This window comes from Hyperolius riggenbachi, chromosome 5 (genome assembly GCF_040937935.1).
Source record: "Hyperolius riggenbachi isolate aHypRig1 chromosome 5, aHypRig1.pri, whole genome shotgun sequence".
Lineage (NCBI taxonomy): Eukaryota > Metazoa > Chordata > Amphibia > Anura > Hyperoliidae > Hyperolius > Hyperolius riggenbachi.
This window is the reverse complement of record NC_090650.1, coordinates 354849205-354862835: the sequence shown is the minus strand read 5'-3', so window position 1 is coordinate 354862835 and position 13631 is coordinate 354849205. Positions and strand designations below refer to the sequence as shown.

At 47.0% G+C, this 13631-nt stretch overlaps 1 protein-coding gene across 3 annotated transcripts in view; it reads right to left on the bottom strand.

The window, feature by feature from the left end:
• TRIM55 (tripartite motif containing 55) overlaps positions 1-12568 on the bottom strand; it is a 232639-nt gene extending 220071 nt beyond the window's left edge. For 2 of the 3 annotated variants that reach the window (XM_068237449.1, XM_068237450.1), the window contains exon 1: positions 12193-12568. In XM_068237449.1, coding sequence (XP_068093550.1) covers positions 12193-12360 — 168 coding nt within the window. In that variant the 5' untranslated portion in view covers positions 12361-12568. Of the gene's footprint in view, positions 1-8876; positions 8957-12192 lie in introns of those variants that run through there. The other variant, XM_068237452.1, reaches the window with a different exon arrangement.
• Positions 12569-13631: the final 1063 nt, after the last annotated feature.

Here is a 13631-nt window from a genome sequence, read left to right as displayed (position 1 = left end):
AGGAGAAGGACGCAGACTCTGTGGTGGAACTGATGGTGGATGAGCAGGCCACCAATAGCTCTGGAACCGAGTCCTCCACCCCCGCCACCACTCCTGTTCGCAAGAGCAGCAGCAGCCGCCCAGCACTGCCTGGGGAGGAGGAGGAGTGCAGTTCTCCAGCCCCAGCGGGCAACACCAGCACCCTGTCACTCAGAACCTTCTTATGGACCCCAAGCACAGCGAGGGTATGGAGTGCTGTTGCGGCAGAATTGGAGGAGGAAGAAATGCTGATAGGCACTTTGGGGGATGATGCTTTGGACAGTCAGACAGTGGTGACTGTCCCTCAGCCCATGCATGCAGAAGGGGAGTTTGTGGGTTCATCCCAGCAGGACATGTTTGCGGAGGGGGAGGATGATGATGACAGGGTGAAGGACAGAGACTGGGTGGAAGATCCTGGGAATGTCATCAGCTCTGAGGAGGAGGATGCGTCTGCGGGCCTTGCTAGAAGGATCAGCATCGCAGGCATAGGCAGGATCAAAAGTGGGCGTGGTATGCAGGCCACACAGCGTGCTGATCCGGAGGCGGAGAGTTCTGCCAGTGCCACCAGCCGCACCAAGAACCCCCCCCCCCCCCAACCACCACAGGGAGACCAGCGGCAGCAGCACCTTCCAGCCGAAGGGGCAACTTCACCTCCCCAATTTGGCATTTTTTCACCCTGCCATATGTGTAGTGCAAGTATGCCACCTGCAACCAGTGCCGCCAGCAGCTCAGCAGAGGGAAGGAGCCCTCTGCATACGGCACCACCTCTCTGGTGAACCATCTGGCAGGGAAGCACTTTCATGAGCATGACGAGTTCATGAAGTTGAAGGAAGCTGGCAGCTGCAGTGGCAGACCCGCCACCACTGCGAAGCCGTCGGCAGCAGCCACCCGCCCTCCTCCACCTCCTCCAGCAGCACCAGCAGGATTGCATCAGAAACGCACTGCTCCTCCTCCCTCTGCAACTCCTGCCGCCGACACTGAGGCCTGTTCTGGCAGACAGTCCTCAGTGGCCTCCTCTGCTCCCTCCAGTGATTCCCGTGCCAGCAAAAGGCATCGCCAGACCCTGCTCAGCGACATCTTCCAAGGGGTGGTCAAGGTTCTGCCTCCCAGCAGCCGTCGCGTGCGTCAGCTGAACGGCTTGCTGGCATGGGCCATGTGCTCCCAACTCCTGCCTTATTCCCTTGTGCAGGAGGGGAGCAACATGCGTGCACTCCTGATATGTGCAGCCCCCGATTGGCCAATCCCCAGCCGACATTTTTTTGCACGCACGGCCATCCCTGCACTTCACCGCTCTGTGATGGCCAATGTCGGGAGAGGGCTGGATCACGCGGTGGGTCAACGGGTCCACGTCACCATGGACTCGTGGAGCAGCCGGTTTAAGACAGGCCGCTATCTGTTCTTCACCGCGCATTGGGTCAGCTTGGTGGAAGGGGGTGAGGAGGAGGGCGCAGCATCGGGCACTGTCAGAGCAGCAGCAGCAGCAACAACGCAGTGGGTGGTGCCACCATGCAGGGTCAGCGGAATTGCAGCAGGTTCCTCTGATCCGCTTCCATCCTCCGGCACACCAGCCCAAACCCCCCGCCTCAGCAGCAGCATGAAGCCCCGCCACTGCCAAGCGCTGCTGGAATTGGTCAGCCTGGGGAAGACCAAACTGACGGTGAACCATGTCCTGGCCAAACTCCGAGAGCAGTAGAGGAATTGGCTGACCCCCAGAGGCCTCAGAGTCGGAGAGGTGGTGTCCGACAATGGGGCAAACCTGGTTGCTGCAATCAGCAGGGGAGACCTAACCCACATCCCCTGCCTGGCGCAGGTCCTGAACCTGATAGTCCAAAAGTTCCTGCGCACCTACCAGGGAATGGACCGACTCCTTGAGGCGGCAAGGAAGGTTGTGCATCATTTCCGGCACTCGGCTGCAGCCGTAGCGAGCCTGGAAGAGGTGCAGAAGGAGCTGCACCTGCCACAGCACCGGCTCATGATCGATGTTCCAACTCGCTGGAGCTCCACCCTGGCGATGTTGGAGCGTCTGGTTGAACAGAGGCAGGCTGTCAGCCAGTACGTTGCACGAGCAACAGTTGCCGCCATCACTGCAACTGGGCGTGCCGCCACCAACCTTCCGTCCATTATCTCCACGGAGGACTGGGGGCACATGCAGCAGGTGTGCTCAGTGCTGGCACCCTTCCTGCAGGCCTCCAACATGGTAAGCAGGGACCATGCAATAGTGTGCGAGTGGGTCCCCATGGTGTGTGTGCTGGACAGGGCCCTGTATGCACTGCTGGAAGAGGGAGCGGCAGCCTTGGACCAGCAGGAGCTGCAGGCAGCTTCACAGGCCACCTCTGAAGAGGAGGGCTTGGAGTTGGTGGAGGTCCCTGACCTTGCTGCTAATGAGGGGGAGCAGCAGAGTGCAGCTGGAGTGGTGTTGGGGTGGAGAGAGGATGAGGTGGAGGAGGCAGAGGATGAGGAGGACAGCACTGTCGGCTCTGGGGCTGCCGATGATGTGCCAGCAGACGTGGCCAGACTCTTCCCAATGGCAGCGCACATGCTGAGGTGCCTGCGCAAGGACCCAAGGGTTATCCAGATGAAGAAGAGGGAGGACATCTGGATCTGCATGATGCTGGACCCACGTCTAAAGGGGAAGCTCAGCCAGTTCCTGCCTGCAGGAGGAGACCGTGCGCAACAAATGAGGGATTTGCAGCTGTCCCTTGTTGAACGCCATCCACCCCCACTGTCCAGCCAGCACAGAGGCAGCAGCAGGTGCCTGCATCCACGAGCAGCAAGCGCACACGCACCACAGACCTGCTGTCTCTGACCAACGAGTGTAGAGCTGTCAGGGACTAGAGAGGAGGTGCCTGCAGCAGCATCCTTCTCCAGTCACAGACAGCGCTTGACCCGCATGGTGGCTGACTACATGGGGTCCTTCAGCGGGCTTGACAGCGTGGCCCCTGTTGATCCCATGGAGTATTGGGTCAAGCACCTGCCGATCTAGAGCGAGCTTGCGCAGTACGCCCTGGAAGTGCTCTCCTGCCCACCTTCCAGCGTACTGTCAGAGCGTTGCTTCAGTGCAGCCGGTGCAGTTGTCACTGAGAAGCGATCTCGTCCGTCTCACAGGTCTGTGGACAGACTGACGTTTCTAAAAATGAACCAGGCTTGGGTGGAAGGCGAATTCCTGGCCCCTGTTGTCGGCGAGAGGGGGACATGAAGTGGCACACACACATTACACCTGCTGCTGCTGCATTTCTTCCTGCTGTCTGTGTCTCCACTGCCAGGGAACACATTACAAGGTGCTGCTGCCCATGCACGACCAGCTATGTCTCGCTGCCCGCCTGCCTGCTTCCACTGCCACACACTCATCCTCCTCACGCTGCCTGCTGTTGTATTTCCTCCTGCTGTCTGTGTCTCCACTGCCAGGGAACACATTACAAGGTGCTGCTGCCCATGCGCCACCAGCTATTTACGCTCAAAAATAGCTGCATTATTTTGAAAAAAAAAATAAATAAATAATTATTTTAGAGGTGTCCGGGTTGAAAACTGTGCTGTCCCAATTGTGTATTGGACACAATGTGGGCTTCACGACCGCTGTCTGGAACCTCATGGTGTTCATTTACGGCCCTGGTACCACCGCTAGGAACCAGGGCCTATTATGTCAGCAGTCACATCACTCTGCCTGACACACACTACTCCTCCTCCTGTAGCTGCATTGAGCTTCTGCTGTCTGTGTGCTGCTACCACTGCCAGGGAGAACAGAAGAAGAACTATTTTCTGCTGCCACCCACTCTCCTACCAGCTATTACCACACTATAATAGCTGCAACTACTTCCTCCTCCTGCTGATGTCTGTGTTTTACCACCGCCAGGGTACACAGAAAAAGGCGCTGTGGCTTGCAATGTGCCACTACCTATTATGCCATCAACACAAATATAACTATGGTGTTATTAAAATAAAATATTTCCACAAATGAAGTAAAAAAAATATTACAAAAGAAAGGAAAACCAAGACACATAATATAATGATAGAGAAGAAGAGGAAGAAGAAGAAAGAAGAAGAAGATATAGAAGAAGAAGATATAGAAGAAGAAGATGAAGAAGATATAGAAGAAGAAGAAGAAGAATAATAAGAAGATATAGAAGAAGAAGAAGATATAGAAGAAGAAGATGAAGAAGAAGAAGATATAGAAGAAGAAGAAGAAGAAGAAGAAGAAGATATAGAAGAAGAAGAAGAAGAAGACGAAGAAGAAGAAGATATAGAAGAAGAAGATATAGAAGAAGAAGAAGAAGAAGATACAGAAGAAGAAGAAGAAGATATAGAAGAAGAAGAAGATATAGAAGAAGAAGAAGAAGATATAGAAGAGGAAAAAGATAATTGAAGAAGATAGAAGAAGTAGAAGATGAAGAAGATTCGAGTAGAAGAAGATATAGAAGAAGAAGAAAAAGAAGAAGATATAGAAGAAGAAGATATAGAAGAAGAAGATGAAGACGACGTAAATAAAGACTTCCAACTTACAACCATTTTGGACACACCTTCTCATGCAAACACTTTTCATGAAGTTAATTTACTATTTTTTTATACCTTTTTTATAACTATTACATCACCACATAATCACTTGATGTTTTTCTTCATAAAAAAGGTGGTTTCATGCATCATTGACCTCCAATACAAGTTTTAAAAGCTATTTAAGGCCAGCTCTGATATTTTACTCGAATACAGACTCGAATAGTGACGTCGGATATCCGAGGTCGAATCGGATATTCGATTAACTTGAATATCGAACTTCGAGTGAATTCGGATAGTTTACTATCCGAATTCGACCAAACTCAAATAGGATAATGAGGTATCCGATCAACACTACACAGCAGCCAGTAGAGGAGAATTCAGAAGCCAGATGAGAGGTGTCTACCATATTAAGGGGGCATTCAGCCTATTTATGTGAAATGCTGTCTATTTATGTGCCTCATGACTGCTGAATTTGTCTTGTTGGGGGCCTCATGATTGCTGAATTTGTCTTGTTGGGGGCCTCAAGATTGCTGAATTTGTCTTGTTGGGGGCCTCTAGATTGCTGAATTTGTCTTGTTGGGGGCCTCATGATTGCTGAATTTGTCTTGTTGGGGGCCTCATGATTGATGAATTTGTCTTGTTGGGGGCATCACAATTGCTGAATTTGTCATGTTGGGGGCCTCATGATTGCTGAATTTGTCTTGATAGGGGCCTCGTGATTGTTGAATTTGTCTTGTTGGGGGTCACATGATTGCTAACTGCGAGACTATGGGAAAAGCTGATTCATCATCATATGAGACAATAGCATTAAACCTACTTTTTTAGCTTTTTAAAACAGAAAATAAAACCGAGAGGTTTTTAAAAAAATGAATACATTTTTTTCAAGAGTAGGATGGATGAAATTGTTTATCTTCACAGTTTATTTTCAACTTGGATTTTCCATAATGTTCATGTATGAGTTAAAACATTTATACAGTATTTAGTTTAAATTGCTGTTGCCACTTTGCGATAGATAAGTGACTTTTGGGTTGCACTTTGGGCACTCGGCCTCCAAAAGGTTCGCCACCACTGTCCTAATCTAACGTCCCACCATTGCTAAGTTCATGTAAATTTGTCTCCACCTGTGACCACACCTACATTCTGGTCCATGGCCCCCCATTTTTTCGGCGCAGCACTCTAAGCGCCGCACAACGTAACCCTCATATTTTTCGGCGCACTAGCTGCAGTGTGCTGATCTCTGCTGCCTACGGTATGTACAGTATAAGCTGTTCTCTAGTGCCTGCACTGTGTGCTGATCTACCTCCAGTGTGTACTGTGTCTTTACTGATTGTAAACCAGCTGTATTGTATGCTGATCCCTGCTACTTTCTGTATGTACAGTATTAGCTGTAAAGCCTGGTACACACATACAATTTTGATTAGCCAATTTTAGCTCTGTTCATCAAATTCATTGTCTGTTGGCCCACTTACTGCATGGGGGTGGTAAAATTGGTCAGTGATTGACCAATCAAAATTGTATGTGCGTATACATCTTTGATCTATGCCTATACTGATTGTAAATTATCTAAATAAAGGGGGCTCCATCCAATATTTCGATGGGCAGGCCTGTTATCTGTAGCTTACACTGCTGCTAAGTTCATGTGCATTTGGCCCCACCCATGGCCACATCCACTCAATGCATGGCCATGCCCATTTTTGTGCACGCCGCATAGACACCCCACCTAGTGCCCACAGGTGCCCTATATCTTCATGGACCCTAGGAACGCCCCTGGCTGACATCACACTATGGGAGGTGTTTCACCACTATATCAGCCATACAGAGCCCCCCGATGATCCGTTTGAGAAAAGGAATAGATTTTTCATGGGAAGGTGGGTATCAGCTACTGATTGGGATGAAGTCCAATTTTTGTTTACGGTTTCTCTTTAACTTTAACCACCCTTTGGTGCTTAACTGTAATCTCGATTCTGGTAGCTAACTGTAACAACTCTGGTGTCTAATTAAACTTCAGCCACTGGGGCCTAGCCCTGAGTCCATGGTGCATAACCCTTAAAGAGGAACTCCAGTGAAAGTAATTTAATAAAAAAAGTGCTTCATTTTTACAATAATTATGTATAAATGATTTAGTCAGTGTTTGCTCATTGTAAAATCTTTTCTCTCCCAGATTCACATTCTGACATGTATTACATGGTGACATTGTTACTGTGGGCAAGTTATGTAGCTGTTTCTAGCTGCTCTGGCTGTTACAGACAGCTTTAAACAGCCATTTCCTGTCTGTGAACATTGTTACATTGTGGCAGTTTGCCCAGAGTACCGCAGTATTCAGAGCCTCTTGTGGGAGGGGTTTCAGCACAAAATTAGTCACACAGCGCCCCCTGATGGTCTGTTTGTGAAAATCATTGTATTTCTCATGTAAAAAGGGGTATCAGCTACTGATTGGGATAAAGTTCAATTCTTGGTTGGAGTTTCTCTTTAAGTCCACTTTTGGTGTTTATATCAACCCTCCCCTACTAAGATTATGTGCCCGTTTGTTTTGGCATTTGTGTCACTTCAGCAGGGGCGTCTCACCCACCAGGCAAGTATAGGCGGTTGCCTGGGGCGCCATGAGGTGGTGAGGCGCCATGAGGTGGTGAGGCGCATTCCCCCGCCTCTGCTACCGTGACCATGGTTTTTTTTTTTTTATATTATATTACCTCCCGACTCAGTCCCCGGTGCTCGGCACGCTACCATGTGCTCAGCAGTGCCTCCACCTCCACTTCTCCCCAGCCAATAGAGCAATCAATACTGCTCTTCTCTGCCAGGCTCCTTCTTTAAAGCCGTGCCCCTTCTTCTCAGTAGCCACACAGGTAAAGTGTTTACCTCGTGTGGCCCAGCCTTTAACTCCGCCCCATGCCAGTCAAACCAGGAGCCAGCTGCCAGCCAGCTTATGCCCCCGACAGTCTGACCCCCCACTTGTGTCACTGGCTGCACACAGACACTGGAGCGAGACAGCCATGGGACAGATGCAGTCACAGAGAGAAGAATGTGATGTGTCCGTGTTGGAGCCCCGCCCCCGCAAAAGACAGCAACACAGCCCGGGAGAATCCCTTCTCCTGGGCTGTGTTGCTGTCTTGTGCGGGGGCTCCAGAGTAGTGATGGGAATTCCGGCTCTTTTCAGAGAATCGGCTCTTCTGAATCGGCTCCCATTAAAGAGCCGGCTCTTACGGCTCTGAATCGGCTCTTCATTAAATATCACTAAACACCACTCAGAATCGGAGTAAAAGCCCCGCCCCCGTCTCCATGACAATTCCAGACTGCTTCTCTGACTGGGGCAATCAATCCTTCTACTGCTCTGCTCCGCCCCATACACTCCTACAAGCTGCAAGAGGAGGACTACATCTCCCAACATGCCTCAGCGCCCTTTATTGCAGAGCAAAGCAGAGCTCTGTGGGGCGGCTGAGGCATCGGCTCTTTTAAAACTGTGAACCGGCTCTTGTCGTTTGCAGCAAAGAGCCGGCTCTTAGAACCGGATCGTTCGCGAACAACCCATCACTACTCCAGAGATGATAAGCTGCATGCACAGGCAAAAGAGAAGGTATGCAGGCAGGCTGCTAAGAACACTTCCTGTCCTGTGTGCAGACTCCCAGTACTGTTATAACTGCTAGAATGTGCCCTGCTCTTTTGATACTAGAGTTTTCTTTGAAAGCTTTTTAGGCTGTAGGCTGGTAAAGCTGTAAACCTGTGCTTTAGTGCTGTGCTGTCTCTCCCTCTCCCCTCTCTGTTCCTCTGCCCCCTCTTCCATCTTATGCTGTCTCTACCCCTCTCTGTTCCTCTGCACTCTCTTCCATCTTATGCTGTCTCTCCCTCTCCCCTCTGTTTCTCTGCACCCTCTTCCATCTTATGCTGTCTATCCCTCCCCCTCTCTGTTCCTCTACCCCCCTCTTACATCTTATGCTGCCTCTCCCTCTCTACTCTTTCCGTCTGCTCGGATTACGTGTATTTTCTGGTGAAACGCTGCCCCATTACGATTATTTTCTGGTGAAAAGCTGCTACCCTATGATTAATTTCTGGTGAAATGCTGCTGCGATAAGTGTATTTTCTGGTGAAACGCTGCCACCTTACGAATATTTTCCGGTGAACTGCTGCTGCAATAAGTGTATTTTCTGATGAAACACTGCCGCATTATGATTATTTTCTGGTGAAACGATGCTGCATTACGATTATTTTCCTGGGGGGGAGGGGCTTGGGGGAGGGGGGGCGCCACAGGTTTTCTCGCCTGGAGTGACAAAATGACTAGTGGCACCCCTGTCTGGCTGAGATGCTCTTTTCACTTCATTAGAAGAGCTGACGCAATGCTTAGCTCTAGGCTGTTACTCAAATCCATGTTCACCTACCCCCTCAGGGAACAATGTGACCATTTCAAGGTACTCTATTAAGTGTTGTGAAAAATATCAGCAAGTAAATACAGAAAGTCTCTCCCAGTAGAACGAACAACAGATCTGGCACTGGTTGCAGTAATCCAACGTTCCTTTTAAGCCAGCAGGTAAAAGCAATACATTAAGAGTACATGGGAGAGACTGATTAGTATGTGATCTTGAGCACGGTGTGGCTACAACCAGGATCCAGCTGCTGATTCCAGTCCTGTGAGTGCTAGCCTCATTGCTCCTCCATGAACACTCATGCTTCCTGCTGTGTCTGCAGCCTGTAAGCTCATTGGTTATTTCCCCTGCCTGCTCAGACAGCCAGTGAGGGGAAAGCACAGCACCTCTAGCGCATCATTTGAAATGGTCACCGAGGGATCTTGTCCTGCCTGATGTCTGCAGCCTTTCCCCCTCTATCAACATGTGTTCAGTACGGAGCCTTCTGCCTCTTGATGAAGCTATTCGGGACAAGGACACTGCACAGACAGCTACATTTCTGGGCTGGGTAAGCTGACACCACTCCTGTTTTATCTCTTCTGCCCCCCACCAGCCAGCTCTGTTTATGTTAGCCAGGCCCAGGCATCTCTCTTTGTCTTGGATGTAACCCTTTCATTGCTGGTGTTAGCTGATTTAGCTTGCAGCACTTGCAATTTGTAGGTAACTGTATGCTTCCACTTGGTGCCCCACACTGAAACATGGACTATACTTATCTGAGACAAGCTTATGTAGTTTGGGGCCTACTGGAGAAAGGCTCTTTACAAATGTTTTGTTGTTGTTACCTTAATAGCACTAAGCAATTTACTTTTTATTATTATTATTTATTAGATTTATATAGCGCCAACATATTACGCTGCGCTGTACAATAAATAGGATTACAGACAATGATAACAGGGGTGACAGAACAATACAGGTAATAGACAATAGATACAACAATACAGGTAATATCAATAAGATACACAACACAATGCAGATAGTAGTACAATGCCAGATCATAAACTTGAGTGGTAGTGGTAAAAATTACGAGTTCCAAATTCTGGGTAATGTGCACACAGTCAAGTATGAAACACAAGGGGAGAGGGCCCTGCCAAAGGCTTACAATCTAGAGGGAGGGGTTGGTGGCACGAAAGGAGGGGATGCAGCAAGAAGTTATTGGCGGAAAGGATTAGGGCAGTGTTGAGTTGATGTAGGCCTCCTTTAAGAAGTGAGTTTTTAGTGCTTTTTTGAAGGTGTTGAAGGAGGGAGCGAGCCTGATGGGCAGTGTGAGAGAGTTCCACAGGATGGGGGCAGCTCTAGTGAAGTCCTACAGTCGTGCATGGGAGTGCGAGATGCGTGGGGTGGTTAAGAGGAGGTTGTTGGAGGAGCGAAGTGGGCGGCCAGGTGTTGGAGATGTTGCATAAGAAGAAATAGAAGGCCCTAGCTATGGTTTGGATGTGGGAGGTGAAGGAGAGGGCTGAGTCCAGGGTGACACCCAGGCAGCGGGTTTGTGTGGTTGGACGAATGATTGTGCCATTGACAGTGACGTAGAGGTCAGTGGGGGGTGAAGCAGCAGGGGGCGGGAATATTAGGAAAACTTAAAGGGCAACTGTAGTGAGAGGTTTGAGGAGGCTGCCATATTTATTTCCTTTTAAGCATTACCAGTTGCCTGGTAGTCTTGCTGATCCTCTGTCTCTAATACTTTTAGCCACAGCCCTTGAACAAGCATGCAGCAGATCAGGAGTTTGACACAATTATCAAACCTGACAAGATTAGCTGCATGCTTGTTTATGGTGTGATTCAGACACTACTGCAGCCAAATAGATTAGCAGGGCTGCCAGACAACTGATATTGTTTAAAAAGTAAAAAAAATATGGTAGCCTCCACATACTTTTTGCTACAGCTGTCCTATAAGTAAACCTAATGTGGCTTCAGGAGCCTCTGCATTTCCTACCCTCGGCTTATATGAGAGTCAATCCTTTTTTCCTGGTTTCTGAGGTAAATGTTTGGGGGGTCGGCTTATATGTGAGTCGGCTTATATGCGAGTATATACGGTATATTAAAACTGTGCATGTAGTGCTATTTGAAGTGCTTTTTTTAAAGTACATTAGCTTCAGCACACATACAAATGCATCACATTCCTTTGCCATCATTCTACTTGACTTAGAATTCTACATTGTAAAGACTTGTTATTATTCTGTGTTTGCCTTCCTGACAGTTAGCTGTTTTTCTTTGGCAAGTTTGGTGTAATCAAGTAAACAAAAACTAATAGGAATGAGTAATCCATTTTATAGTTTATGATGGTTATTATCACTTGCATTAAATTATGTTTTTTTTTTTTTGGTTTTCAGTTTGAATGGAAGCACATCAGCCATGCCCATACATAGGAAATCTTTCAAGGCTGGATTTGTCAACTTTTTATCATATTTGACTTTGTCTACCCTACATTAGCCTATTTTAACAATGATGATTGAAAATACAGGGCTAAGAATGATGCTGATATAAACCTGCCAGACATATGTAAGACAACACAATAAGCATCACTGACAATGACGGTATACTAGCCAATAGCAGACTAAAGCTGCTTTTCCACTAGGAAGCGCGATCGCATGCAAAATCGTGATGCAATGCAATCGCATAACCTTCAATCTTCACTTGCAGCTATTATGCCGTGAACCACTGGGAGCGGAGCAGAGTCGCAGAAAAAATTGTGCAGGCTGGCAATTACGATACTAGAAAAATCAAAATGCGCGAATGGAAAACGAGCACCGTGATTTACATGTTAATCGCGGAGCTGTTGCTATCGCCAAAATTCGGGCAATCTGGTTTTTCGGGCAGATCACAGCAAGTGGGAAGTTATCCTTATTCAGTTTACAGTACATGGAACAGGAAATAACTGCAAAGGGGTCATTTTACTTAAAATATTAACCTCTGAAATTTGTCCAACAGTTATTTCCATGCAGGCGACTGTTAAAACTGACTCAATAAAGCAATACAAAGAACAATGAAGACACTCAAAAGCGTAGTAACCTATAGCAACAGAATCACTTATACATTCTAAATGTTTGCTTTGAGCAACTGCGTTTTTCAACAGCACCTTTTGTCTTACTGAACAAAAGTCTAAGCATTCATATATAACTATAAGTTCCCTGCTATTATAAAGTAAATGGAAGATTAGCACTTTTCAGGCGTGAACATCATTTCATGCTTTGCTTTTTACAATAAATCTAATGAGTGCTTTGTTTTATCAGGTGCGTTACTTTGGTTATTAGTGCTTTCTGTTTGCCATGCAGGCCCTGGCTTGTGAAGGCCTCACCTGAAAGATGTCGCTGGCACATTTCCGGCACAGATTATGCTGGCATGGGAGGATTACCACCGGCTTGGAAAACATCTCCAGGCATATCGGACAAATAAGTTGCTTCTCTAAGTTATCCATAGTTTGTTGCTCTTTGCTGAAGGACTGGTAAGTCAGGGAAGTGCTCATCTCCTAACTATTTGCAGGAGAGTAAACTTCAGGAGAAAATATGTGGTGCTGATCGGTTTCCGGGTCTGTTCCCTTCAAATAATTCCTGGACTCGTGCGATCAAATATCCTATGAGTTTCCTCAGCCGGGTGACATTGTTTAAAGGATCATCTGAAGAGTGCGCAGTCTGTTTTTAGCTGCACTTTGTCACATGTTGCTATACTGTGCTCTGTCCATATATGAAAGTGACACAAGGACAGACTCAGACAGGTGACGAAGCCCAGGGATGTCTGCTGCACATTCCACTCTGTGGGAATAGGGAGGGTCGAGTAAGTGGGCAGAAGGACATCTGGAGCCTAATGACAGCTGCCGATGAATGTGTCACTGAAGGCCAGCTCTCCGCACTGCAGTAGTGTGGCTGAGAGTTTCTAAATACGGCACCATTTAATCTGTTTTTATTTTTATTTCAGGATACAATGACTACTCAGCAAAAGTGCCTGTTCATGTAAGCACAAGATATCATGAAAAGTGAAAAGGTGCAATATGTATATTATTCACACAGCTCATAGATGATACATCTATGAGCTGTGTGAATATCTGATCATGTGTGCTATCTGTCTGGTACATCTGATCATGTGTGCTAAATGCCCCAATGTTATGTACGTGGGAGAAACTGGACAAACTCTGCGCAAACATATGAATGGACACAGGCACACTATTAACCAGTTCACCCCCAAGGGTTTTTACTCTAACGGACCAGAGCAATTTTCACTTGTCAGGCTCCTCCCTTTTATTCCCTAATAACTTTATTACTACTTATCACAAGAAAATGATCTATACCTCGTTTTTTTCACCACCAATTAGGCTTTCTGTGGGTAGTACATTTTGCTAAGAATTTTTTTATTCTAAATGCATTTTAATGAGAAAAAAACAAAAAAATAGAAAAAAAATCATTATTACTCAGTTTTCAGCCATTATAGTTTTAAAATTAAACATTCTCCTGTGGATAAAACAAACACATTGTATTTGCCCAGTTGTCCCAATTATTAAACCATTTAAATTATGTCCCTATCACAATGTATGGCGACAGTATATTATTTTGAAATATAGGTGTTATTTTTCTATTCTGTTTTTTTTGTTCTGGCCATAATTACAAGCCCCAATGTAATAAATTAAAATTATTTTTCCCCCATAAAATATAGATTAAAAAAAGCTGAGTCCCTAAGGCAAGTATTTATTTATTTATTTTAAGCTGATTTTTTTTTTACAAGTGTTTTCTTTTGGAGGGGGAG